The 26,627-nt window shown below is 51.7% G+C and overlaps 11 protein-coding genes across 11 annotated transcripts; 4 read left to right on the plus strand and 7 right to left on the minus strand.

Annotated features, from left to right (window-relative positions):
• Positions 1 to 124: 124 nt before the first annotated feature.
• On the plus strand, positions 125 to 715 carry AA0111_g5883 (hypothetical protein; the record flags this gene model as incomplete). Its single annotated transcript, XM_028652044.1, has 1 exon — positions 125 to 715. The coding sequence occupies one exon, from the start codon at positions 125 to 127 to the stop codon at positions 713 to 715; it is 591 nt and encodes a 196-aa protein (XP_028506549.1).
• A 960-nt stretch (positions 716 to 1,675) lies between these two features.
• Positions 1,676 to 3,493, minus strand: AA0111_g5884 (hypothetical protein; the record flags this gene model as incomplete). Its single annotated transcript, XM_028652045.1, has 3 exons — positions 1,676 to 3,074; positions 3,129 to 3,166; positions 3,227 to 3,493. The coding sequence occupies 3 exons, from the start codon at positions 3,491 to 3,493 to the stop codon at positions 1,676 to 1,678; spliced, it is 1,704 nt and encodes a 567-aa protein (XP_028506544.1).
• A 743-nt stretch (positions 3,494 to 4,236) lies between these two features.
• On the minus strand, positions 4,237 to 5,465 carry AA0111_g5885 (hypothetical protein; the record flags this gene model as incomplete). Its single annotated transcript, XM_028652046.1, has 4 exons — positions 4,237 to 4,397; positions 4,452 to 5,024; positions 5,093 to 5,224; positions 5,279 to 5,465. The coding sequence occupies 4 exons, from the start codon at positions 5,463 to 5,465 to the stop codon at positions 4,237 to 4,239; spliced, it is 1,053 nt and encodes a 350-aa protein (XP_028506543.1).
• Positions 5,466 to 9,025: 3,560 nt separating this feature from the next.
• Positions 9,026 to 10,310, minus strand: AA0111_g5886 (Nuclear protein; the record flags this gene model as incomplete). The annotated part of the gene is made up of 5 exons (XM_028652047.1): positions 9,026 to 9,205; positions 9,256 to 9,722; positions 9,767 to 9,916; positions 9,968 to 10,091; positions 10,143 to 10,310. 5 exons carry the CDS (start codon positions 10,308 to 10,310, stop codon positions 9,026 to 9,028), a joined length of 1,089 nt encoding a protein of 362 aa, XP_028506546.1.
• A 486-nt stretch (positions 10,311 to 10,796) lies between these two features.
• AA0111_g5887 (hypothetical protein) lies at positions 10,797 to 12,513 on the minus strand (the record flags this gene model as incomplete). Its single annotated transcript, XM_028652048.1, has 2 exons — positions 10,797 to 11,183; positions 11,230 to 12,513. The coding sequence occupies 2 exons, from the start codon at positions 12,511 to 12,513 to the stop codon at positions 10,797 to 10,799; spliced, it is 1,671 nt and encodes a 556-aa protein (XP_028506545.1).
• A 907-nt stretch (positions 12,514 to 13,420) lies between these two features.
• Positions 13,421 to 14,344, minus strand: AA0111_g5888 (hypothetical protein; the record flags this gene model as incomplete). The annotated part of the gene is made up of 6 exons (XM_028652049.1): positions 13,421 to 13,552; positions 13,600 to 13,808; positions 13,859 to 13,907; positions 13,955 to 14,015; positions 14,075 to 14,289; positions 14,339 to 14,344. 6 exons carry the CDS (start codon positions 14,342 to 14,344, stop codon positions 13,421 to 13,423), a joined length of 672 nt encoding a protein of 223 aa, XP_028506552.1.
• A 594-nt stretch (positions 14,345 to 14,938) lies between these two features.
• On the plus strand, positions 14,939 to 17,703 carry AA0111_g5889 (Transmembrane GTPase; the record flags this gene model as incomplete). The annotated part of the gene is made up of 2 exons (XM_028652050.1): positions 14,939 to 17,297; positions 17,345 to 17,703. 2 exons carry the CDS (start codon positions 14,939 to 14,941, stop codon positions 17,701 to 17,703), a joined length of 2,718 nt encoding a protein of 905 aa, XP_028506551.1.
• A 385-nt stretch (positions 17,704 to 18,088) lies between these two features.
• On the plus strand, positions 18,089 to 20,536 carry AA0111_g5890 (hypothetical protein; the record flags this gene model as incomplete). Its single annotated transcript, XM_028652052.1, has 1 exon — positions 18,089 to 20,536. The coding sequence occupies one exon, from the start codon at positions 18,089 to 18,091 to the stop codon at positions 20,534 to 20,536; it is 2,448 nt and encodes an 815-aa protein (XP_028506372.1).
• A 784-nt stretch (positions 20,537 to 21,320) lies between these two features.
• On the plus strand, positions 21,321 to 23,064 carry AA0111_g5891 (putative rhomboid protein; the record flags this gene model as incomplete). Its single annotated transcript, XM_028652053.1, has 3 exons — positions 21,321 to 21,822; positions 21,881 to 22,866; positions 22,924 to 23,064. The coding sequence occupies 3 exons, from the start codon at positions 21,321 to 21,323 to the stop codon at positions 23,062 to 23,064; spliced, it is 1,629 nt and encodes a 542-aa protein (XP_028506373.1).
• Positions 23,065 to 23,346: 282 nt separating this feature from the next.
• Positions 23,347 to 24,844, minus strand: AA0111_g5892 (hypothetical protein; the record flags this gene model as incomplete). Its single annotated transcript, XM_028652054.1, has 2 exons — positions 23,347 to 23,752; positions 23,805 to 24,844. 2 exons carry the CDS (start codon positions 24,842 to 24,844, stop codon positions 23,347 to 23,349), a joined length of 1,446 nt encoding a protein of 481 aa, XP_028506370.1.
• A 926-nt stretch (positions 24,845 to 25,770) lies between these two features.
• Positions 25,771 to 26,353, minus strand: AA0111_g5893 (Cyanate hydratase; the record flags this gene model as incomplete). Its single annotated transcript, XM_028652055.1, has 3 exons — positions 25,771 to 25,792; positions 25,840 to 26,276; positions 26,324 to 26,353. 3 exons carry the CDS (start codon positions 26,351 to 26,353, stop codon positions 25,771 to 25,773), a joined length of 489 nt encoding a protein of 162 aa, XP_028506371.1.
• Positions 26,354 to 26,627: the final 274 nt, after the last annotated feature.

A 26,627-nucleotide genomic window follows, 5' to 3' on the forward strand; every position in this document is an offset into this window, starting at 1 on the left:
TAGTATGATGCTCCGGATGTAGACTTGCGATGATCTGTCCTCGCGACAGCGACCTGATGGCTCCAACTTCCTTAGATTTATCGCATGATCTAAGCTAGTTAGGCGGGGAGAAATGATGGCAAACATGTGGACTGCACGTACAGCCCTTCTGACGGGTCTTGTCATCTCACTTCTTGGAGCCTTCTACGTCTATCAGTCCCCCACGCCGCTCAACTTTAGCATGCCTCATTCAATGTCCAGTCGCACCAGCATGCCCGATTTAGAGTTCACAATAACCCAAACCTCACGCTCCCCACCAGCCCTGCTCATCACGCTCAAAAACACGAACCCAGAAGTCCCCTACACCATCTTGAAATGGAATACACCGCTGGACTCTTCCGCACTCAACACTGGTATTTTCACCGTCATCGATGCGGAGAGTGGAGAAGAGGTCAATCAAACCGTCTTGCAAATCAATCGCAAAATGCCTCCTCCGCAAGGGTCACTCGTCACGCTTGCACCAGGCACTGAAGAAGAGGTTGAGGTAGTCTTTGATAAGCCGTGGATGCCTAAGCGCAAGCCAGCCACATACAAGGTTCAGGCCAAGGGCGTGTGGAATGGTGTTTGGGGAAAGTACGGAGATAAAGTGACCAAGGAAGATTTGTATGCTTATCTTGAGAGTCCTTTCAGTGGATGGCGGTTTGCAACGAATGAGGTTCTTATGGAATTGTATTAAAGAGGGAACCAAGAAGACGAGAGTAAGGTGTTCTAGCAGCCTGCTACTATCTAGACTGGCCAGCAGAATTTATAATCTCTCTCTTTTCTCTATTTAATTCCTCATTCCTGCTCCGAAATCGCTCACTAGCCCTGTTAAGCTCAACCGATCCATCAGAGTATCTTGCATTGCTTCAGGACCTGCCACAGATACTACCCAACATTAGCCCTTTACCACCTTCAGTTGATCCAAGTTACGTACTTTACTCGGCTTTCCGATACGCTCTCTGATGGAAATCTGTGAACCTTTCGACGATGTCGAGCCGTGAGTAGATGTGCGCTCCATATTGCGTAGCGAGTGGTTGCGCGTGTGCGCGTGTGCGTGTGTGCGTGTGTTTCTGTTTAATGTACAATTCGAAAGGAGCGACCTGGCTACAGCAAAGAAAGATAGTGATATGAGAAGGAGTGGCTTGGTGAGTACACACTCCGCAGCACCAACCCAGAATATATACGCACCAAATCACCATCATGACTGCACCAACTTTGGTTGATCGACAGTCGCCAGGCACCCGTTGATCGTCCCCCATCCCACCCAGCATCCTACAAAACTTTATTCCAGTATCGGTTTACCAGCCCATCCAATGCGAACCATCTTACTTTTTTCGCGCTTAACGGCATGCTCCGCTAAAACCCACTCAGGAATAGAAGAAAAAGAAAAGAGGAAACTGAAACGCGGAGATGAACGACAAACCCCACTTATACTTCGGGTTCGGTGCGAACATAACAACACAGTCTAGCGGAGTAAGGAATTCAAGCTGAAGCATGCTCCGAAATCCAAGAATGGAAAATTGTCGGGCAAGTACTGAATATGTGACGGTGATATTTCAGGACCTTGATGATGCTATGTAAGCCTTTGACGACTCATTCGGAGCCACCGGCATAATCTGTACCCTCCCATTACAGCCTCTCATCCTACCACGCTTCACAAGGACCCATTCTGCTCTTTCTCACCGAGCTCATACGCTTTCAGCACCCTTTTCGCGACGCCCTCCCCGCTCCAGTACGCCCCCGTGACGGTCCCTAACGCAACAAACGGCGCGCAATGCTCTCCAGCCAACCAAACACCTCGTTCAGGCATGCCCTTTCGTAATGTCTCCACATCCTCATCACCCTTTTCGAGCCCAATTTGGAAATTGCAGTATGAACCGTAACCAGCGAATTCGTCGTTTGCCCATGCTGTTGCCAGGACGGCTTGTGGTGCGCAGTCGCTGTGGTTCGGCTTGTAGTTGGGAAGTTTGGAGTAGTAGGGAAGAAAGAAAGATGTTAGAAGGCTGTCATGCTTTTCTGGTGGGTTATTTGCTAGAAATTTGGCGATATGTAAGCTTGTTGGTCCAAAGGTGTAAAAGAGCAAGGTTGGGTGCGCCGTTCCTCTGGGAAGGGCGGCGAGGTTCACAGCTTCTTGATCCCAGGCTTTTGGGTTCGTTTCAGATGCATACGTTGGATGTGTCCAGTGTGTGAAGCCTGGATAATGTGCTGGATTGACTGGTGAGTCAGTTGCTTGATGCACGGGCGCTGTTATTGCTGTGACATTTGGTTTGCTTAGGTCGCGAGATGCAGAGGGTAGTTCTGCATCGCTGGCTGTTTCTTCGTTCCAGAAGGCGCTTGGGAAGGTGATGTATACTTTGTCAAGATGCCCGTATCCGAGACTTCCAATAGCTTCTGTCAATCGACTCGGCAATGCTGGGACGAAAGCATCGAGATTGCGCTTTAGCCAGCCCAGTGGAGCCGTCATAATCACTTCGTCGAACATCATACTTTGCCGGCCTTCAAGTTCAACGGTAACACCCGCATCTGCAGTGTCCTCTCTCGATACGATCCGCTTTACTTTATGTTCAAACAGCATCGTCGCATGTTCCAGCGCAGGCTCAGCAATCTTCTTCAGCACCTTGTCGTACGTAGATGCGACAAAGAGATTCTCGCCATCGATACACTCCTCCAGCCAGAAAAATTTCAGACTTTGCCTTTGGATGGGCGAGCCAACGAAAGCACCCCACATTTCTGCCATCTGAAGGATGATTCGCTGTTGCCTCTTCGATTCAGCATCCTGATTAGGGAACATTTCTACAACCCTCTCTTCAAAGTAGTTATACAAACTCTTGTCCGAGGATATCGTGGCCGAATTCTCATTCGAAAGCTTCATTGCTTGCTCGATGATAGTCCAAACATGCTCAGTGTTCTTCGCTGCGTCTTTGTCAGACATGTGGTTTCCCTGGCTGTCAAAAACTGATTGGCGACCATCCCAGTTCATGCTGATAGTCTTGGTCTCTTTCGCAAGGTCTAGGATAGGGTTGTCATCAGTGCCGTGTATCCAGTTCGGGCCACTAACGAAACCGTTAGCTTGGGTGTAGCAGACCATATTGGGGTTGCAGACTCACAGGTCAACTAAATGACCTAGCGCATCGCTTTGACATAACTATTAATCCATTAGCACGTACGAGTTTACATGGCTGGGTAGACAGACTCTTCCACCAACCCTAGTTCTCCCTTCCAGGACTGTAACCTTGACCCCGTGCTTCAACAGCAGATCCGCACATCTCAGCCCAGCAACACCCGCACCGACAACACAGACATGCGGTATCTTGCCTGCCGCTCTTCGGATCATATTGGTTTCGTCCATGTAGCCTTGCTTGTGTGGCGAACCAAACAGATCCTTCGATATTCGAGTCTCTCTTTCAGACGACGTTCTGTTATTCAGACTGTTAGCTCTACGAACTGCATTCTCATTGCCGATGTTTCCCATGTTGACGGATCGCTATTCAGCAATAGTGAGAAAGTTGAGATGAAAGAAAAAAAGGTTATATCAATGTTGCGGCGCTGATGCTTAACCAAGCATGTGTTGACAAATATGGTCGAGAGATGCGTCCCAGTAAAACGTGGTTCAGAGAAGGAGAGTGCTGGCGGCGTGGTTGCCACACTAGTGGCAATCCGTATCTCGTGCTACTGAGTGAATCATAATGACTGCTCCGAAAGATTGGGTTGAAACGAGGCTACAATGCTGATAAAGGGATTCTTGTTGGCGCGAATGCTATTGTGACAAGGAATTAAAGGCGGCACAGCACCTCGAGTAGGGACAACCGCTCACATACCTTGGAATATTTGTGTGGGCTGGAAAGAGGTAACGACCTCGTTTCGATTTGGCCTTGTGATGGACACAAGAGCCAATCTAATTTGTCCAAGAAATGCCAACGCGATGTATTAGGTTGCAAGTGAGGCGTGTGATAAGGTAGATGTTGTACGCTGTCATGCGTCTGCATGTACGTCAGATAGCGAGCAGTAAGCCCGACGCTAGCTTTAGTTAGTGCCACGAGGCTGTATCACGAACATGATTGGACAAGCGACACAGACAAACTTGAGCTCAACCCATTAGATTCCTACTTGAATAGTACATTACGAGCATTGTTCTCGTATTAAGTGGCATTTTACTGCCGTGGTATCATATCTCGCCCATCATCATTCAAGATCGTCAGTCCCTGCGTGTCACATCTATTTGTCCTTGGAACCGATGTGAAGCTTGTTTTTCATCTTCTCCTTCAAGTGCGACATCTTGCCACCCTTCTCTTCGTTGCTCGGAGACGAGGTCAAGTCGGTGGACTCAGACTTACGGCCCGATTCAGATTTGCGACCTACATGCTCTCCAGCCGAACCTGCAACACCGTCAGTACTGCCCTGACTATGTCCAGGTTGCCGTGTCCACAAACCCTTGGACTCTGATCCACCAGAGGCAGCGTTTTGCTTAGCGGCAGCTGCGTCAAAGTTGCTGCTGTCGGAAGGAACGCCTGTTGATGCCCAGCCTGGAGTGTCGCGGTTCTCAGAGAGCTTCTCGGCATCGGTCTTTGTCTCTGTACCGGCGCCAGCTGCGTACACACTTGAACCAGCTGTGACGGAGTCGGGAGCAGTGGTCTTGATGGCTGGATCAGGGCTGGTGGAAGTGGCGGTTGTAGATCCAGTGGCTGTAGGGCCGGCGCCTGGTGCACCTGAGCGACTGATGTCGTCAAGTGGTGTTTCCTTCCAAATCTTGTCGGTAACTCCAGCCTTGTCTGTGATGCCGGTGCTCTGGGCCGTCGAAGAGGCGTCAGTGTTGGATGTAGCAACGTCGGGGTTGAGAGGAACGATGGGCATGCCAACGTAGGATGCATCTTTGCTATCCGAGTAGATCTTGGGGTCGGTCGATGTCTCTGCCTTGGTCTCGGTCGGTCCCTGGGTGGTGGGATCTAGCTTCAGGAACTCATCTGAGGTGGAAGTCTTCTCAGCTGCCTTCTCAGTCGCCTTGGCTTTGGGGTAGTTAGCATACTGCCCTGTCGATAGCCCATATGTCGAATGCGGGGTGTTGAATACTCACAATCGTTGCCCTGGTCAAAAGGCTCCGTGACGGTACCCTTGCCAAGCTCACCAGAGACGGGCTCCTTGCCGACAGTCTCGTTGTTCTGGTAGTCGAGGAAGGTTCCCTTGTCAGCTGCGGCTAGAGGGGTTGCTGTGAAGCGGGGTCAGCATAGATCGTCTAATGCGAGACTTCGTGGGGGCGCACCAAGGTTGCCTTGGTCATAGGGCTGAGTGACAGTGCCCTGACCCTGCTCGCCTGAGATAGGCTCCTTGCCTGCGGTTTCGTTGTCCTTGGTCTGTTCGACCGCCTCCTCGGTCTTGGGCTGGTCGCCGTAGATGAGCTTCGAGGCTGTAGTGGCAGCAGTGCTGGCAAGGTTGGTGATGGTCTCCATGTTGACTGTGGTTTATCAAGATCAATTGCAAAAGTAGGGATTATGAAGTGGGCGAGGGAACTTGGTATCGTGAGTATACGTCGAGTCAAAGAGCCCGTGTTGGCGCGTTATGAAGGCACGCGGGCAGTGACGTAGGTTCCTGCGTTTGTCCCTGTTCTACCCAAGATCCAGCCACAGCCCGTGTTACGGGACACCTACACCAACGGGATAACCTACAGCGAGCCCCAGAGTGGGGCCTAATCATAGCATATACCTTGATTTAACCTTAATTGAGCTCGATAACGCCATCGACATACCAATCGATCTTGGGAACATAGTGGGTGGAGCTGCGTCCAGGTACCCTCAATAGCCGGTCACGCGCGAGGACCTCATGTCAAATCAAAGGCGCGCCACATCACATCCTGATCTTCGTGATTGCGACCGGCCTGGCGCGCGTGTTGGAATCTCGAATCTCGGCCGCGCTGTTGGAAAGGAGCGTGGCTGGGCTTGCGTCATGCTGCAAACATGTCAAACATTGGTCTTAGCGCGTTTCGTCATCGTCAACGACTCTTTCGGCATGCCTAGGGAGGTGAGGATGCTCGATTCGTTGATCCACGTACCAATCCTTTATACGAGGCCTTGTGCTCCCTCAACACAGAAGTCCGTATTGCGGTATCCGATGGTCTCTTTGGCCCAATGTTGATCCTTTTTCTCTATTCCGAGTTGCCGAAGGCGTTTGCAAGTTTGAGGGTGGTACGACCTCGGATGCCCCTGCACTTATAGATTCAAATCACCGTTTAAACGGTAGATGTGGGTACAAGGGGCAGAGCTTCTGTAAGGCTCTATCTAGGGTATAGTTTCACGATCTCCTTAGTCACGTGCAGAATGGCATTACCTACCTATGCAGGTAGACGTGGCTCCGGTCGACCTGTTACAAAACTAAAGTATTTCATGCACGACGCGGACTTCTTTCTGTGTATCTACCAGTGTTAGAAGGAAGTTCTTTGGAGGCTTCGGCTCAACATAGTCATTGTCTCTCTGTCTCTCAGTTGGGCGAGACATCTGGACAAAGAAACATTGCTTTGACATCGACCACTAAAAAACCCAGAGGTTCGATGATGACTTCGTAAGAGACTTCTCAAAATGTAGTAATTCCACCGCCACGTTCGGCTACTTGGTTTACAGTGGAGGGAGCGACCATATCCACTTCGCTCGAGTCATTACTGTAATTGTTTGACACGAGGCAACAAGGGATCAGACCAAATGAAATCGTTGGAACTTTCATCGCATAATTCTTCTAGTATTCTCTTGATTGAGTATTCTGACAGATTCGAACTCCCTAATCACCACCTACTGCAACCTTGCATCACACCCCCGAGCAGATTCCACCGCATATCGTAACCTGATAACCATGGAGTCGACAGCACACCAGCTCCCCATACACCCTCATCGCATTACCACGCCTGGCATACCAGGAACGATTTACCAAGTCCCCTCCCACTATCGCTGTCAGTCAGAAATCCGGGGGATACCTAACCATGATCTGCAACTACATCAAAGCTCAGAGAGCTTTGCTAACCTCGACTATCAGGATATCATCGCTCGTTATAATGACACTGCCGGGATACATACCTGTGCGGTCTTCAAATCGGCCACTTCCAACGACTACATAAACGATAGAAAGAATAAACTACGATATGATGCCAGGTTCGGCGGCAACTTCGATCGTCGAAACACTAGGATTAAACCACTTCGAAGCAGACAAGATCGAGATGGCACTTTCATGGTTGCGAGTACGCGAACGCTATGCTCCCTATCTCCCGAGTCATCTCCTCCTGCGTCCCCATCTTCACATTCTCCTTCTTTGATTTACAAAGAAACCCTGAAGATCGAGCATGGAATAGGCCCACAATCCATTCCTACACCTATGCTTGTAGAGAAACACCACAATCTCTACTGCCGGATTAAGACTTTTCTTGTACAATTCCTTCGACTCTATCCTGATACCACGATGATCAGGATCTGTAGCCACAAGTTCCGGCACGGCCGGTGCAAGAAGTGTGACCTTCCCGAGGCTAAATTGCCATATCTGAATGAGGGTATGCGAGCGGGCTTCTACTGCAAGCAAGATGGGTGTGAGGGATGTAGCAATCGTGCTTCGACATCGATTTGCGATGCTTGTGGTTCAGAGGAGGAACTATGCGTTCCTGTGAGTAGCGTTTCGAAGGAGGTACAACATAGCTGGTACTGACTGTGAACAGCCATTGCGTATAAGATCGAGTATGGTGGCATCTTCACTGCATACCGATAATCGAGATACAGATACTGGGAGCAGGTTGACAATCGCAGAAGAAGCGGCCCAGATCGGCTCCATAGACTCTATTCCCACCGAGCAACGCGTACACATCCTGACCAGCATCAACAGTATATCCGAAAGCAGCATCTCATCCACCGATCTATCTTCCGACTCATTCTTTGAATCGAATCTGGTTGGGCCATTCTCCAGCCCAGTGGACTACTCGCTCGGCGTTCCCCCATATCTACCCACCCATGATCGCAACACATTAACGGCTTGTCCAAGGCCCACTGTGGCCATCGAAAATGAAGACTCAACACCTAGTCCTGGAAGTGTAGAGAGCAGTGAAGTATTCGAATTCGATGTCTTAGCGATTGCTGTACCGATCTTACAAGTCTCGCCCTCCACGATTCAAATACGACAATCCGGGACTGCCAGTCAACCTTCAGAAATATCAAGGAAAATAAAAAGGCTGCAGGACATGGTACATGATGCTGTGCACGGAGATATAGAGTCTCAGGTTATGATAATGAGAATGTATCAAGAAATATCGACCGCAGATGCAATGTCTGCTTTATACCATAAGAGCGAGCCAGACAGCCATCTTATCCGAAAAGCACGGTTAGTCCTCGGTCTCCAAGTTCAAGAAGCAGCTGGACATATTCCAGTTGGTTTGGTGGAAAAGGTGTCGGTGCAGTTGCTTTCGCAGCATAGAAACCACGCGATGCGTATGGAGGCTTTTGCTGCATACATTTGCCAGGCGGTCGTCGAAAAGGAATTGTCAGAGGCGCGCGGGGCGCAGATTTTGGCGCTCGCTGAAGACGAAATGTAGTAATAGAGGACGTGTGAAGTCTATTGGATGAGAGTAGAGTTGTTTCCTGTTAAGTCCAGGGCACCTTGGATGTTTCTGACGACCTGATCACAATCAGTTTATGTTGCTAACGTGGAACCTAGAAGTATGCAAAAAATGGGTTTCAGAGTATATGTGCATAAAGAAAGTGCGGGAAACACATCTCGGATGAACTTATGAATATGATGATTTAAGTATCTGTGAGACTTCTGCTACGACCATTTATCGTGCACTAATCTCAGCCAGTTTCGCTTCTACAATATCTTCAGCTCTCTTCGATAACCCCAGTTCGTTATAGGATGTATCTGGAAATGCTTTCGTGAGCTCGACACCCAATCAGTGGAATGTTCAGTCGTCGCATCGTCTCATTCTCTGCTCATACATTCTGAGTGACTTTGCGTGTGGAGCTGACACGTGGTCTAGGATCGCGTCGTTCTACTCGTCCTCCATGCCTTCGAGTAGCGTATGCTCGAGAACGTCGCTCAAGGTTACCATGCCTTTAAGCTTATTGTTATCATCTATGACGACGAATCGATGCACGCGCGACCTCCGGATCGTGTCGTATATGGTTGACATGTTGTCGTTCAGTGAACAGGTGAAGATACCAGGGAAGTCCTGCTGCTGTCAGAAATACGCAGAAATGGAAGAAAGAAATGGATACTCACGTCTGAACGCTTCAGTAACGCATCGCCGACCGTCAGGTTCAAGTCATCGTATACGCCGCCCTTGATAAGTGTGATGACGTCTACAGCCTCAAAGACATTTAGCACGGTGCCTGCTCTGTCCAAGATGGGCACGCTTGATATGCTCTTCTTAACAAGCATATGGATGACGTCCATAACCGGTGTGTCCATGGATGCAGTCGCGAGATCCTCGTACGTGCCAACATTCAGCTCCTTCAGTGGCTTCCGTAGCTTCTGGGTCTCCTTGACGTTCACCGCGATGAACTTCAATATCCGGTATTGGGTGATGACGCTGACGACCATTGTTCTACGTGTCTCGTCATCGCTGTCGACTATAGGTATGCGGCGCGCGCGTGACTCAAGCATCTTGCGACATGCTTCGTATACGGGTCGATCGGGGTGTATGGAGATTGTTTCTATGGGTTTGACACCCAGAGCTTTCTCGATATCTGTACGTGTAAGTTGGTGGTCGGTGTGGAAGCAAAGCACCTACCTCTCAGGCTGTTTAGGCGGAACTGATCTACCCGCGCCAAAGCGTCTGGGTTCTGCCAGTAGTATTGTATGACGTTTATGTAGTCGGATGTCGTGAGGAGTCCGGCGAATGTGGAGGATTTGGAGTCCCATAGCGGCGCTGAGACGATTCCTATAGCCAGCCGTCAGCTCTTGCTTTGTACACACAAGGTTCCAAGCTCACCATTCTGGTTCAATATATTCAGACTCTTCTTCACTAGCAGCGCCGTGTCGAATACGATGAGGCGATAGCTTATGGGTAGGACGTCATAGCTTGTTCTGGCCTTGAGGAAAGCTCTGATGGTTCTCTAGCTCTTGTCAGCTGGCGCTGCGACCATACGCGACACAGGATTCCGCACCAAGCCGTCGAGTTGCTCGCGGTCAACGGCTGAAAGTTGGCGCGGTTGCTCTTTTGGGGGCAAGGGCGCCCGGGGCTGCTGGAGCAAGTCCCTCGGCGTCACAAAGGCGGGTCGCGCATCGTTGGAGAGGGCGTTGGTCGTAGAGTCTGCCGTGTCGACGCCCGACATGATTATCGCGTTGCTCCTCGGAGCCGCATGGAGCGTGTGACTCCAGTAATCCAAGCTTCGGGGACGGGAATAGCGGAGATCGGGGGCTAGTAGAGGCAGGATTTCTCGAATGCGGTGAAAGAGGATGCAGGTAGACGCCCGCCCCACGATCGTCATTAGCGCATCGTGAACCTGGGAAGTCAATGCGCAAACATGCGGGGCAGACAGTCATGTAGGTAAACAGGCGGCAAACGAGCACGTTGGACAAGCTTTGCATACGTTTTACTTTACTTTCGCTCGAACTTGAATTGAAGCGCTCAGCTGTGAGATACGGCTAACCTTAGGGAATGCACCCGAAAGAGACCTGGTCCCGGAACCAGATACTCAGGCACGCTAGAAATCATACACTGCCGCCATCTGCCCATAAACATTGCACACCACCCTTGTCCCTCCCAAAATGCCCTCCCAAGCTGTAGCCTCCATATACTAGACAGTCCTCGTCCAAAACTACACGTCGTTTTTCCTAGCTGCCTTCGCAGCGTCAATGTTCAGCTCAGGACCTGGCTCTGCCTCCGCCTCCTCCATAATGATTTCCTGTGCTGCAGCCTCGACCGGTACTTCTGGTTCGCCGATTGCTTTCTTCGCTTGTGCCACGATGGCGTCTGCCTCGGTAATTCCGCCCTTCATGGTAGACTGATCGCCATCTACACCCATGGCGGCGTCATTCTTGCGCTGTCGGAGTGCCTTGTTGTCGAAGCGTACGACCATGCAGGAAAGATTGTCGGTAGAAAAGCGAGCGAGGGCATAGTCGACGAGCTTCTTAGATGCTTCTTGGGGATCGTGGACTTGGCGGACTAGGTCAACAGCTTCTTGGTCGGAGCAGACATCCCAGAGCTGTGTTCGTTAGTAGATGTTACATATTCGTTGATGGACTACTTACTCCATCGCAAGCAAGAATGAGAAATTCGTCCTGCTCTGCCTGGATAACAGTCTCGGTGGTGTACGGGTGTCCAGTGACCAGGTCCTTCATATAGGCATCCCCCAGTGCTCGTGTAACAGCAAGAACGCCATTAACGCGGTTGTTGAGAATCAAACCACCAGCGCTGGCAACCCGACGGCCTTCGTTCTCGTCGCTACCCTTATGGTCGTAAGAGAGGCGAAGTGCTCGGCCATTACGGCAGAGAACAATACGCGCATCGCCCACGTTGGCCGTATACAGCACGCGCTGTCGACTGGCCTCGTTCCGTAACCTCGCCTCCACTTGTTGTTCAGCTGCAGGCTCCACAGCGGAATCAGCCCCGTCCCTGGCCTCGCCTTCGCCGGCGTGCTTGATAGCCGATACTGCCGCGGGTGCGAAGAGGACCGAGCCGGTAGACGACTGAGCGTTAGGCACTCGGTCCTCCCACCTCAAGACAGCGATGACCGCGGTACAACCACTGTTCTTCAGAGGAAGCTTTTCCAACTGCTGGTCGACTACGGTGAAGGTCTGGTCAAGTAGTTCGGGTATCGGGGTATTTGGGTTCTTTCGAATTGTCTCTTCCAGAATCAAATGGAGCTTCTTCCCACACCAATCGGCAGCGAACGTCCCGGCGTGTCCGTCGAAGATGGCGAAGTATCCGTTGTCGGTCTCGACTACGGCTTGCGACAGAGCATCCGACTGAGTCGAACTGGCATCGGATATGGCGCGTGTCTTCTCGGCGCCGTAAGAGGGAGCCGGAGTGCTCAGGAAGTTGTATAGGTATGCGTGGGTATCCTCCATCGTTCGTCTGCACTTCTTGTTCTTATCCTCTGTGACACCGACGCGGAAGGTGGATCGTGGGCCAGGCGCCGACTCGCCGGCAGAGTTGTTGAGTGAGCCTTGGGGGACACTGAGAGCAGCATCGGATTTGCCGAGCTTCTGCATGGGGGTTTGAGGGGAGGCCTTTTCTGACATGGTGGAGGTACTGGAGGTGGGAGAGCCTGACGAGCCGCCGAGATGCAACGACTGTTTCGCGCTCGAGAACATGTCCCGGGCACGCGACACGCCGCTACTCCGTCGTTTTCTCTCAGCAGGCGCAGAAGCATCACTGGGCTTGCGATCTATCGAAGCGGAGCCGTTGCTGGTCGTGTTTATTGCGCCTGCAGCTCCGTTGTCTGTCGCCGGGGCTGCGGTGGGCTGTGGCGCGTCATTGCTTGCAGGAGTGCCAATGGTGGAACTCTCGTCGTCCTTTGCATTCCCAAACATCTTTGAGAGCAAGCCTCCCTGGGCGCTCCGACGCCTGTTACCTGCCAGCTTGATTGATGGCGCTGGTGTTTGCTGGCTGGGTGTTGGCGACGGTGATGCAGTTGGGGGCGGCAGCGGATTCGGCGAAAGTGAATAAGCGGGGCTCGAGTGACAAGAATATGTTAGGAAGGATGTACACAGACGCAAGGGGAAGAGTCGTGGGAGATGGAGTTCTTAGGTGTGATGACGTCGGAGGTGTATAGCGGGGCGAGCAACCGGAAATATCAATTGGCGCAAGAAGAGGGCTTGACGCTGGGAGAGGATGGCAAGGCGCGGGCACGTTCCAGGGTTGAGATTGGACGATCGCCGGTATAGCGTGGATGGAGTAGGCAGTGAGCTGCTGGGTGCTAGGTACAAGTGCGCAGTGGGAAGTTGTCTATGCCGACTGCTCTTCTCGCGGAAGTGCGGGGGATCTCACGCAGTTAGTCGGGAAGGGCAGCACCGCCTACGTATACCACGCTGGGCACTGTGAATGGGGAGGCAAGGGAGCAGAACAGATACACGATCTTGTGACTCTGATATATCACCAACACTAAGATACCCAAAGCCATTTCCAGGGTTTTGGGCTACGATCCGCATGATCTAGGCTCAAGCGCATGCAGGCCGGCGCGTACGGTGGAGCCGGCCTGAACTGACTAAACTCTCCATGTACGGCCGCCGGCCTTGACTATCGCAATATCATGAGGATCTAGACGTCCAAAATCTTCCGGACATCTCCATGCGCAAAAGGACACATAATGTTTCTGGGACGTGGACAACGTCGCACGCTCTATTCAAGTGCCCAATCTGATGTCCACGAGTGCTGACACCTAGCCAAGAGTACTGCACGGGCACCTCCAGCGTTGCTTCTTGTACTAGCACTTCACCCTCACCTCCTCAAGCTGTCCAAGCGTGCCTGAAGGTCGTCATCATCCGGGTCAGCTCCGCCGCCGCCGACAGCCTGCGCCACCCTAGCTTCAGGTACTGCGTTCTTCTGCAGTCCGCTGGGCGTCTCGCCAAGCTATGTAACGTTAGTGAATGCGCTTTCGGTGATGGATGAGTACTCACAGCCTGGCCAAGATCGATGCCTATTTCATCCAGGACCTGGTTGACGACGTCTTCACTCTCCTCCTCGTCTTCCATACCGGTGGCATCATCGATGGCGTCGTCCATCATCTCCTGCCTCTGGTCCATGATATCGTTCTCCTTTTCAAACTCCATAGCAATGCGTTGAAGCGCGGGAAGGTTCATCTGCCTGTTCATGCTCCCAAGCAGTGCTGAAGTGTGTTAGAGTACGTCTGGCAAGATTTATAACATATGAACCTACTCGTTGCACCCTTCATAGACTGCATCATCTGCTCATTACTGCGTACTGTCTGCCCAACGTCAGCTGTGCCCAGATTCCAGTATGTGGTCGCCATGCCTGTATCCGCAATGAGATCGCTTGTAGTTGTGTGCGCATCTGGTAGAACTTCTGGATGTATCTTTGCGCAAACATTAGCCATGTGAAAGTAGCCATGCGACAAGCAGCGGCTCGGCATACCGTCGTGTCCGCACCAGATCCTTTGCCTGAATGCGCAGAGGTCCCATTTGCCCATTCTTCGCGCTCTTCTTAATATCTGCCACCAGCTTCTTCTCCTGGTTCTCGAGCTTCACGCGCTCGCGGTCTAGCTCTCGCTGCGTCTTCTCGAGTGCGCGCTGGTGTTTCCGCAGTCGCTCCGCCGGCGTCATGCGCTTTCCGAAGGCCCATTCTACGATCTGGCATTGCTGTCAAACACGATGTCGCTCAAAGACTAGGTATACATACGTTCATGGTCGCGAGTAGACTGCAGGAAGGTTGGTGAGGATAGCTGGGTAGACTTGGAAGTAGGTGCAGCGGGTAGCGGCTGATACGGCCACTTCGTCTAAACTAGAGAGTAGGTGGTAGAGACCAGCTCTACGTTGGGCGGGTAGTTGTATTGAGAGACGCAAGAGAGGTCAAAGTTGCAAAAGGTGTTGCCTTGCCCGATTATGTCATTTGATGTTCCGCCGGGCTGGAGGGCAAGATACGCAGGTATGGCGATGCCGAGCCTTGGAGGAACTGACTATCAGTTACCCACCTCTAAGCAATTGCGCTATCAAAGCAATACAATTATATGAATTTCAAGTGAAACTACTGCATCGAAACAATGCCCAGACATTAGACGCACACGAGACGTAGACGTGTAGAGCCGCGGTAGTGGACTCGTAGTGGTCACTGACAGCCAATCCCTGTTTGCTTGCGTGGTGGCGTGTGCACCACCAACTCTGACGTTGTCTCAGCATTCTTTTCCCGACACCGCCTCCCGCTCTACAACACCACCACCCCCCTTCCGTATCTATCACGACATGCGCCCCTCCTTATAGCGCAAACCACGAAACTACCCCGATGAATCCCGATCGACGAAACGGCCGGCCCTCCTCGTCTGGAGAGTCCTCCAGCAGCCGTCGTGGTGGGTCAGATGACTTTGTTCCGCGACAGAATGCTCGACCTGGATACATGACGGTTGGCGGCGGAAGCACCACAAGCGACGCCGCTGCCCGTCTCGTGTCCATGTTGGACGAGGACTCTGGTTATGGCGGAAGTATGCAAGATGGCGAAAGCAGCGGGATGAACTGGCGGTCTAACGTTGGCGAAGATAGGCCATCACCTATGTCTTTTGCCGGGTCAGGAAACGCCGAAGTCGAGAAACAGCGCAGCCATGTGCTCCAATTGCGATACAACCAGAACAAAAACGCCCTCGGTCGGGCGATCGCCGGCACCATCGAGACATTGAAGAGTTTCCAAGAAATGAATCTGAAATGGCCGGCCCATTACCCCTCGGTACAGGTGGCCGAAAAACAAAAGGCGCACCTTCGCAGCGAATCTCGGCCTGGACTGCAGCACACGCAGTCTGCGATTGGCAACTTCGACCCCGATATGCGCTCTCCCGAACGACCTCGAGGACCCCGCCGGGCGGGCACAACGATTGGAGATGACCCCGCCGCTGAGTCGAGCGCTGCCGCCGAGCAAAAGCGTAGAGAAGAGCCTCGACTGGTTACGCCCCAACTTGCTCACGATTTCTCCGTTCTGAAGCTGGAACTGCGCATGGGCGGCCGAACACAGACAGACTTGGTACATTCGCTGGAGAAAAACTCTGTTGCGTCTCTCCTCGACGGCCAGATCCAACAGAGCATACGCCACCTCTTCTCTCTCAAGGAGCGTATCGAAGATACGTCAAGCAAGGTCCTGGTCACGGGAGACTTGAACGCTGGAAAGTCGACCTTCTGTAATGCCCTCCTCCGACGTAAGGTCCTGCCCGAAGACCAGCAGCCCTGCACGAGCATTTTCTGCGAGGTTCTTGACTTCCGGGAGAACGGTGGTGTCGAAGAGGTTCACGCAATTCCCATCGGTTCGACGTACAACCGCAACGACGAAAGCACGTACGTTGTATTCGATATCAAGGATCTGGAGAAAATTGTCATCGACAACGATCATTTCGCACAGTGCAAGATCTACATCAAAGACATCCGAGATGTTGACGAATCACTTCTGAACAACGGAGTGGTCGACATCGCTCTCATCGACGCCCCGGGTCTGAACGCCGACTCTCTCAAGACCACCGCCGTGTTCGCTCGCCAAGAAGAGATTGATGTCGTCGTCTTTGTCGTTTCTGCTGCGAATCACTTCACCGAGTCCGCTAAGAACTTTATCTTCACCGCAGCGCGCGAGAAGGCATACATGTTCATGGTAGTCAACGGCTTCGATACCATTCGCGATCAGAACCGTTGCCAAGAGATGATCTTAAAGCAAGTTGCTAACCTCAGTCCGGCCACCTTCAAGGAGTCTAGCGAGCTGGTACATTTCGTTTCTAGTAACGCCATCCCCATGGGTGCAGGTGGGAGCCCCCCTGATGACGACGGTGACGACGATCCATCCGACAAAGGAAAGGGCAAGGAGGCAGAGAAGCAGCGCGACTTTGCCGATCTTGAGGCTTCGTTACGACGTTTCGTGCTGGAGAAGAGGGCCAGGTCTAAACTTGCACCCGCAAAGACTTATCTTCTCAACGTACTAGGAGATATGAACAACCTAGCCACAGTCAACCGAGATGTGTCTCAGAGCGAATTGGACCGCGTCAAGAAGGAGATCGAAGCGCTCGAGCCTGAGTTTGAAGAGTCCAAGAAGTCACGGACAGAAGCTGGAGAGGCAGTGGATCGCATGGTTGAAGATACGACGTCAGACGTCTATGGCTACACTCGAGACACGCTCAACAACTGCATTGCCAGAGTAGCTGAACAGGATCTTGGCATCGATTACCCTGGCCTGTTCTCAGCATACCAGTACGCTGAGGACATCAGGGACTCGATGCTCCACGAGGTCACTGAAAGCGTCCGTTTGTGCGAAGAACACGCTCGAACCCAAGCTGTGCAGGGCTACAACGGCATCAAAAACTTGGGTGTCCTACATCTCGGCAACAACTTGTATGCCGACGTCATGTTCCGTCCGGAGAGGATGTTCAGGAAGTCAGTGCACGCTCTTGCTCGACAAGTGGATATCGATATTGATCTGTGGGACTTCTTCGACATCGCCAGTCTGTGGGAACGCCAGGAGAAGGCCGCTGGTGCCGGTATGGCCATGACTGTTGCCGGCGTAGTAGGTGGCAGATTGGTCGGCGGTGTCGGCTGGGTAGACGGTGCTCTTGGTGCTGCAAAGGTCATGGGCACAAGCAACATGAGGAGACTGATAATCCCTGGTCTCATCGCTGGTGGTAAGTCAATCGTACGAGTATGAAATGTTCTATGCTAATATCAGCAGTCGCTCTCGGAGTATCATACGTACTGGCGTCCGTGCCTAAATCACTACCTCACAGACTTAGCGCGAAGCTATCTCAACAATTAGCGGCGATCGATTACACACACTCCAACGCCCTTCGCATCAGCTCCGAGGTTCGGCGCGCACTCAAAGGCCCTGCTAACGATGTACGCATCGGTCTGCAGAGGAACGTCGAAAAGCTCCAGCTCCAGAAGGAGGAGACAACCAAGCTCAAGGCGGAAACTGAAGTTGCACGCAAGTACTTTGGCAACCTTGTCCGCAGCAGCAACGACTTGCGCCAGACGGTCCAACGCGTTGACCTGGAGGCAGCGCCACCAGTGATTGGCGGACCGATGCAGTAGATGCAATTTATGTCTTTATGCTATTTGAAAGAGTCACGGCTTATGCGTACGAAGAAAAGGTTCAAGCATGGAGGCGTTTGCAGGTGTTAGGATAGGTCACGACGAAGTAATCTTGCTCGTTTTCCCGGTGTACATACAATTGACCCAATACCCCTCTTGTCCCTTTGGTCGAAATCGATAGATATATACACTCGAACTCTGAATAAGTGACTTGAATATGGTGGTGAAAGCTGGATTTTGCCAAGCTGTCGTGTTGGACCCTGAACGTTGACGCCTATCGACCTCGGATCTGCGCACGTCATCCCTCCAACGCTACCTAACGTTGCATACCCTACTTCCAGCATACCCGCTCCATGGCGGCTCATGCACGCCCGAAACCACCCTGATGGAAACCAGAAGAGACCCGAGATCCTTTCTCTTCTTCATAATCCTCTTGCTGCTCATCAACTCGCCCGAACCGCAACAGCCGACATTCAATGCGCGCACACGCTACCGAGAGCTCATCGAGCGCGAATACTACCAGCTAGATCTCTTGAATCGGACGCGATACGGCGACTTCAGCGAGAAAAAGGACAAGTGGCTGAATATCACTGGGCTGAGGGATGAAGATGGCTTTGCATGGGAGCTACTGGACCCTGTGAGGCAGAAAGCAAAGGCGCAGTCAGAGCGCCTTCTGGGAGATGGGTGGAAGGGTATGCTTGATGGCTCACTGCAAGAGGGAGAGGCTGCTATGCCGGTATACAAGAATCTATCTGGTTACGTACAAGGAGAATGGACGCGCTCGCCGCTGAGTCGCATACGGCACCCCGGCGATATGGGCAATGCCTCGGCCATCCCCGATCCCTTTGGAAATCTGGTAGAATATGACAGAAACCTAACCGGTGCAGGCGGGCCGCTGCGAATGCACATTTCAGAGCTGGAAGATAGGATGCGGAGAAATGAGAACAAGACCATATCCGAGATTAGCGCGAAAGTGATTATTGGAGACAAAGACAGCTTTGGAGGGAATTGGTGGGAATTTGTGGCACATGGTGTCCATTTCATGAAAAGCGGGACTGCGGTTCTGACTACTACGAGCGATCGGTTCGCGGGCATCTTCGCTTTGCCTCACCTGCAGGTCACACCCTATTTCTACTCAACATCGCAAGAGTTCCTGAACTGGACCATACATGAGACTATTGAACGGCAAGAGAAGAGAGCTTTCCCGCTCTGGAATCCCTGGACATCTGCTGCAGAAGGCAACAATGAGGGCATGTTCCAGGGACACCATTGCGAATTCGTCTTGTATCTTCAAGAGTTCCCAAGTCAATCTAACGTCGACATGGACTGGCTCGAGCACGAGCTCCGGTTTCCTACTGGAGCTCCTGTCCCTCACGATGTTCCACATGCCATGTCCATGGTGGGCTTCTCGCCGGATTGCGGTTTCGTTATTGAGTCAAAGGGCCCTCCAGACTTTCCGCCATCGGAGGCTATGCATCTGGTCGGTTCTAAGACAGAAGACTTCAATGTTCGCGCTAGACACGGTATCCTAGCTTTCGCCATCAGTCTTGCGTTCCAGCTTTCCTTCACTCTCAAGCAGATGAAGGAGACAGCAACGCCATCAATGCGGAGTCGAGTCAGCTTCTACACCATTGCTATGATGGCTCTGGGCGACGGCTTCACATTTTTGATTCTCATCTTCATGTATTTCTTCCTCGGTACAGCACAGTTGGCGCTGTACAGTATCGCATTCATAGCGCTATTTTCTGTACTGACCCACCTCCGCTTCCTTATGGACATCTGGTCCGTACAAGCAGCGGAGAGAGCGCGTCAGGAGCGGCAACGAACTCCAACAGCTACCACAACGACGCCGGCTCCAGCTCCCGAGGCTGCTACTTCGGCACCATCTGCCGATGCCGGTCTGCCCTTGCCAGCAACCGCCGCTCGACCACCACGTCCACCTACTCCCATCATCATTGCACCAGATCAAGACGATCCGGATGAAGATGTCACACCAGGTCCGAACAATGCGCCCACGCCAACCAATGCCACGACAACGAACGCAAATCCGCGAGCTGAGCTTGGTGCACTGTATAGCCGCTTCTGCCTTATGCTTATAGTCCTGTTCTTTGTGACTATCCACTTCGGTACTGCTCGCACGACATATCGTGCTGTCTATTTCGACGTCATGACGTTTCTCTACCTGTCTTTCTGGATACCGCAGATCTATCGTAATATCATGCGCAACTGTCGGCGAGCATTACGCTGGGATTATGTTGCTGGAACAAGCATAGCCCGCATCGCGCCTGTAGCATACTTTTACATGAAAGAAGACAATGTCTTGTTTTCAAGAACGGACTGGAAAGCCATGGGCTTCTTGGCAGGCTGGGTATGGATGCAAGTGGTGGTGTTGGTGAGCCAGGAGGTTCTCGGCTCACGATTCTTTGTCAGAGACGGATGGGCGCCGCCAGCATACGACTACCACCCCATTCTACGCGAAGACGAAGAAGGCGCAACCATGCCGCTCAACATCACGACTTCGTCGGAATCACCATCTACAATTGATGCTTCGGCGGCAGAGGGTGAAACCACTAAAGCATCAGGCGAGTCCAAATCCAAAGGCAAGAAGGTTTTCGACTGCAGTATCTGTGCCAACGACATTGAAGTACCAGTCATACCAGCTGGAGCTGATGAGAGCAGTGTAGCTGGCATGGGTGGAACGAGCATGATTTTGCAAAGGCGACAGTACATGGTGACGCCTTGTCGACACATCTTCCACACTGGATGTCTCGAAGGGTGGATGAGGTATCGATTGATGTGTCCAAACTGCAGAGAGAGTTTACCGCCGTTGTAGATGAAGTAATTCGAGTACAGTCAGATTTTCCCTGCATCGGGAGTATTTTCCAGCCTACCTGTGTGTCTGCCACGCATGAGTGACGCATGTCTCACTGTCCGCGTAACAAGTGGGTCATTTAGCGCGCCTTGCAGCTCCACCTTTGGAAGTGGAAGCGTAACGGCCATAAGCTCCAGGGGTAGTCCGTTCTGTACCGCGCGCAGTCAGCCAAATATAATGTGAAATACAATATTGATGCGCAAATTCAAACATTGCCACTTTCTGCGTCAACTCGACGCACATGTCGGTGATTTCAGCGAGCACGGCACTTATTAATAGTACCTCTACGCCACAGATCGACGCTTAGTCGCTAAGGGCACGCATCCCTACCGGTCCACAGCTGGGGCTGAGCTGCGCATCCATCGCTTTCTGAGCCCTGGCCTTGCATACGCAAACCACAACTCTCAGCCTCTCAGGCTACACATTCGCTTCTGTGCTGCATCTGTGTTCTGCGTTGGCATATAATAACGGTGCCTCGTTTCCAAGTAACTGCTCTTATCCTCTTCCGCATTTCCGAGACACCGAACGACCCCCTGGGATTGTACAAAGCTTGTTCGCAGCCGCCCTCGTTGCTTGCCCCAGCTTAAGCAAGGCCAAACCCTTCGTCTACCCCACAGCTCATTGTTGTACATAACCGACCTCGCCTACACCACGCCCGTTGGCACAGCGCATTACCTCTACTACAGAGCGCATCTAGTTGTGCAACCTGGCGACTTCCTAATACCACTACCAGCGCTTGCCTATCATGGCGGCCAACGACTACTACGCCAACTCCCACCCGGGGCAGTCGAACGACAGGAACGATGCGCCTCTGCCTCCAGTACCCGGCAACCACACACAACACTCCGTCTCGCCCGTCAGCTCGCCTTTTGACGACCGACCCTATCCCACACACACAGCCAGCAGCGGTGCGCTCGGCGGCTACCCCATCGATACATCGTATTCAAATACCTCATACCAACCTCCGACACAGTATAGCTCGACCGCACATATCAACGACCCGTACGCGCGGCAGCCAGACCCCTTCGCCGACCAAAACGCGATACCGCTCCAGACACAGCCGAAGATGGATGGCAGTAGTCCGACACGGTATAATGGCGACCCAGAGTACTACGGCATGGGCGTAGAACCCAAGAGGAGAAAGAGTAAAAAGAAGAAAGGCTGGTTCAGTGGCAGAGTGACGTGGGTGGTCTATCTTCTTACGGCGGTGCAAGTTGGCGTGTTTGTTGGGGAGTTGATCAAGAATGGTATGTTGTTACAGTACAAACATATCTGGAGACGTAGACACCGACTGACAGCGTATAGGCATCTTGACAGGCAGCCCCATCCAAACCAAGCCAAACTTCAACATCATGATCGGTCCTTCACCCTACGTTTTGATCAACATGGGCGCGCGCTTCACACCCTGCATGCACAACATCAAGAAAATTATCGAAGCCGATGGTGGGCCCGTCCTTCAATGGCCATGCCCGAATACCACCACCCTTACCGATAACAAGTGCACGCTGGCTGAACTATGCGGCATGGGCGGTGGTGTCCCCAACCAAGAGGGTATCACAGACTTCAAGGATAGAAGCCACGAGCCGAACCAATGGTGGCGTTTCATTACTCCTATATTTCTGCACGCAGGAATTATTCACATCGGCTTCAACATGCTTCTACAGTGGACACTAGGTCGAGACATGGAAAAGGAAATTGGTCCCCTCCGGTTCGCACTCGTATATTTCTCCGCCGGTATCTTCGGTTTTGTGCTCGGTGGCAACTACGCACCCGATGGTATCACTTCTGTTGGTGCTTCCGGATCCCTCTTTGGTGTCTTAGCTCTCACCATGCTCGATCTCTTATACAACTGGTCCACCCGCCGCAGTCCGGTCAAAGACCTACTCTTCCTCCTCCTCGATATGGCCATCGCGTTCGTCATCGGTCTACTCCCCGGTCTAGACAACTTCTCCCATATCGGAGGCTTCCTCATGGGAATCGTTCTGGGTATTTGCATCATCCATTCACCCGAGTCGCTGCGCGCAAGAACAGGCCAAAGCGAACCGCCGTATGCAACAGTGGATACTCAGCCCCTCGCCCACGAGCCGGTTGCTACAGAATCCAAAAGCAAGATTACCGCTTTCGTCAAACAACCTGTTGGCTTCTTCAAAGGTCGCAAGCCACTCTGGTGGGCGTGGTGGCTTGTACGTGCTGGCGGTCTGGTAGCAGTCTTTATAGGCTTTATCCTGCTGCTGAGAAACTTTTACGAATGGAGGAATACTTGTAGTTGGTGCAAGCATTTGTCTTGCTTGGTACGTGTATCCTTGTATGTTACCCTTGAAGAGTACGGATTGCTAACTTTACCCTAGCCCATCACTACAAAGGGTGTGTCGTGGTGTGATATGGGTAGTCTGAACCTTACGACGACCGAGACTCCTAGCAAGAGGAGTTTAAATCCGGCGAGCCTGGCTCACTTTATGGGCGAAGCGACTGTTGGACGGATACTGTAGAGGGGAGAGCATCGATAGATGAAGTGAATGAGTTGGTTCTTGAGCATAAAGATTTCATCAACGGTCTGGCATACATGGGACGCAAAGCATAGATACCACATAGCAATATTAAAGGATTGCAATTTTTTCTTACCAGAAACTTTTTCCACGCTGTTGTGATAATTCTCCATAAAGCCAGTGAATGTGTCATGCACTTGCTATCATTGCCCGCCAAAGTCCACCCAGAGGTATACATCGCCCACGAGAATTAAAGCCTCTTGTCATGAACAACCAAGCACTCGTTTACCAATGTGACTTCCTGGGTATACCACCGATCTGTATGGCCGAGTGTACGGGATTCTTCCAGTCTGGAGGCGTAGTGACGGTATACTGCAGATAACTAGCAACAGGCGGCTTGTACATCTCCATATGCCCAGTCTCCGCATTCCTCCGCAAGGTGGGTCGGGTGTTGAGATGATCAGGGCGGATCTTCTCTTGTACACCAAGGAAGCCACCGGACATCCTGTCGAGGAAGACGCCAAAGTTATCAGTGTGGTTGATGGTACATTTAGAACCATGGGATTCGCAGTGAGCCATGAGAGCGGTGGCAGACTTGAAGTACTTGAGGCATTTGGGGCACTTCACGCGTGTTATGCGGTGGTCGACGAGAATGTGGTTGTTGAGATCTTGGCGAATGTCAAAGTTTTGCCTATTACTACGTTAACGATGAAGCACTAAGAAAGCCGGAGAAGAAAACTTACTCGCAGACGAATGGACAATAGTACTTGTTGACGATTGAGTCGTAGAACCTCTCTGGGTTCCAGTCGGAACTCATCGGATCCCAGAAGCGATCACGAAAGAGATTGGGACCATGTGCATGCTCCATAGCCTCATCGTGTGCAGAAACAGAGAAGTCACTGGGAGGAGCTTTGGGTTTGGCGTTCGGAAACAATATAGAGCCTGTTGATTTGCCCTTGCGAGGGCCCCAAACCTTGGTCTCATGATTGGACGAAGAAACACTGGAGCCCTGAACCTTAGAACCATCATGAACGAAAGAGCCATGCTGACTCTGGATAGCGTCACATCCGAAAGGTGATGGGGGAATCGTTGGGAAATTGGACGCAGCAGGAGATCTGATGACCGTTGAGCCATCAGAGTCGACATCGACGTCTCCGTTGAAAGACATGCCGTCTATCATCGATGCAACCTCCATGTCTACGCCCGACATGAACCCGCTCTGAGTAGGCAGAGGAGGGTAGTGACCGCTGAATACCGGAGTGTGTGGATCTTCTAGGGAAGGATCGGGCTTGATCGCCTCGAATTGGACGTCCTCAATATCTGTGCTGTCATCGATGGGGTCATCGCTGAGCAGAACACCTCCGACCTCTTCTACGTCGATAGCTGCCTCGTACTTGGACATCTTTTGCTGCAATCGGTTCCATGCTGGACCGTCCTCTAGATATTTCTCGACGAGATGCTTATGGACGACGTGGCCTTGGAACTGGGAGGCTTGAATGACCTCACAGTGACCAAACTCGAGGTGCTCGATGAAGAGGCATGCACGGTAGAAGGACTTCTGACAGCCGATGCAGGTAAGCTCCTGATCAACCTTGTGGTTACGCTCAATGTGACGCTTTAAGCCAGACGTGCTCTTGAACTCGTCGCCACAGACGCGGCATGCTTGTCCATGCTCCTCAGGCCGTGTGATCTTGTGCATGGCGTAGTCTTCAAAGGTTTCGAAATCCTCGTCGCACTTGTGACAGTATTCGTGATCGTCGAAGTTCTTTTTGTGGTTCTTCATGATCTTCTCTGTGTCAAAAGACATGTCGCAGTCTGCGTACGTGCATTTGACCCGCCGAATGGGTTCGAGTGTGGTTGGCATCTCCACTTTTCCCGTACAGATAGTTCTTGTGGAACGAGGGAGCTTCACAGCAGATGATCTATGCTTGTCTTCTATTCGAATAATTAGTACTCAAAAAAATCGAGTACTGCAGTGTGTACTTACCTGGTTGTGCAGTGATACGAGCGATTGTGTGTTGACTGTCGATGCCTTACCTACTTTGGCGGTTCTTAGTAATTCTTTTAAACTTGCTACACCGACTTCGACAGTAGACGGAAGCCTCCCGTAGGTACAGTAGTTGTGGAACTTGGGGTAGCCTGGAAGAGAAGCACAGCTAGTGTGGTGTTGACCGATTTTCTGACAAAGACTGAGAGAAAGCTTTGTGTTATCTGGGCGTTTGTGGTGAAGATGGTGGTGTAGAAAGGACAGAAGCTTGTAGTCTAGCGGATTTGAGAAACTAAGGGACAGCTAGTGGTGAGTGTGGTGTGGGGCTGAACTAAGCAAGCATGAGGAATGACAGGTGAAGGAGGGTTCAAGATAGGTAGGCAAGAACGTTGGGTGTGTACTCTCACCCGGGAAGTTGCCATCCTCGCTAATAACAAACAAACTTCCAAGCCAGTAACCTCGATTTGTCTACGCAATGCGATCTTCAACACCAACGACCTCAGACTTCAAAAGCATGAACTGGAGATGCCAACCGTCTTCATCTCGATCGATTCCCTGGCTACTCATGCCGTCCGCCATGTATTCTAGGTAAGCTTAATACTCTGCCTATACATGGCACCGAAGCTCATTAAATGATTGTTACTAGTAATGGCATTATGACATAGTTGAAAGAGAGAGTAAACTTGATATTGGTCACGAGTTTAATTGCTAATACGATCCACTTAGAATCGCGAATATGGTAGCCTAGATACCGGTCAGCAATACATTCGGGAAAACTCATATGAACATACCATTTGCCCCTCAGTGTAATCTTGGCCCACTCGCCCTTGTCGTCAGTCTCTTTCTCTACCTTTGTACTGAACGAGATAGCACTCATGATGCCATCACCAAACTTCTCGTGCATAACCGCCTTGTATGCCTGTCCATAGTTCTGCACAATCTCATAGAGACGGTAGATGGTGGGGTCCTTTGGTGGCATATCGAGCGTGCTGCCTCGGTTGGGAAAGCCTGACAACTGCGATTCGAGCAGGCCGGCGTCAATCTCCAGGATTTCCGACAGCTTCTTGATATCTTCGGCAGAGGCCATGGCCTGGCCGTAGAAGAGTGCGGCAATTGCAACTTCATCACGTCCGACGTGCTTTGCGATCGCTTCGAAGGATAGGTTCTTCTTCTTTTTTGCTTCGAAGAGCGTTGGAGAGGAAGATGGAAGGCGAGGGATGAGCTCTTCCTACGAGATTGTCAGCATCTTTCTATACTTCTCTATTCTCTCCTTACGTTCAAAGTCGCAATCGGGTGTTGCGCCATGGCGATAGGCGTTGAGTGGAAGCACCGGGTACCGGCAAGAGGTACAGCTGGTCGTATGGATCCCAATGTACGAGAGGCCAATCTGGCAGAAATTGCAAGTCGAGAAGAGAGGGCCATCATCAAAGATATGTCGAATTGGATAAGAGGTTATGTCAGTGGTGTTGTGTAACGGCGTGGGGAGATAAGATGAGAAGCTCTCCAGTTGCCGAACATCTTAAGCAGCCAGCCGATGATACAAGGGTACGTCATACATATGCGCTGCCGCATCTCCATT

The sequence above is a fragment of the Alternaria arborescens genome, assembly GCF_004154835.1.
Source record: "Alternaria arborescens strain FERA 675 chromosome Unknown contig_12, whole genome shotgun sequence".
Taxonomy (NCBI): domain Eukaryota; kingdom Fungi; phylum Ascomycota; class Dothideomycetes; order Pleosporales; family Pleosporaceae; genus Alternaria; species Alternaria arborescens.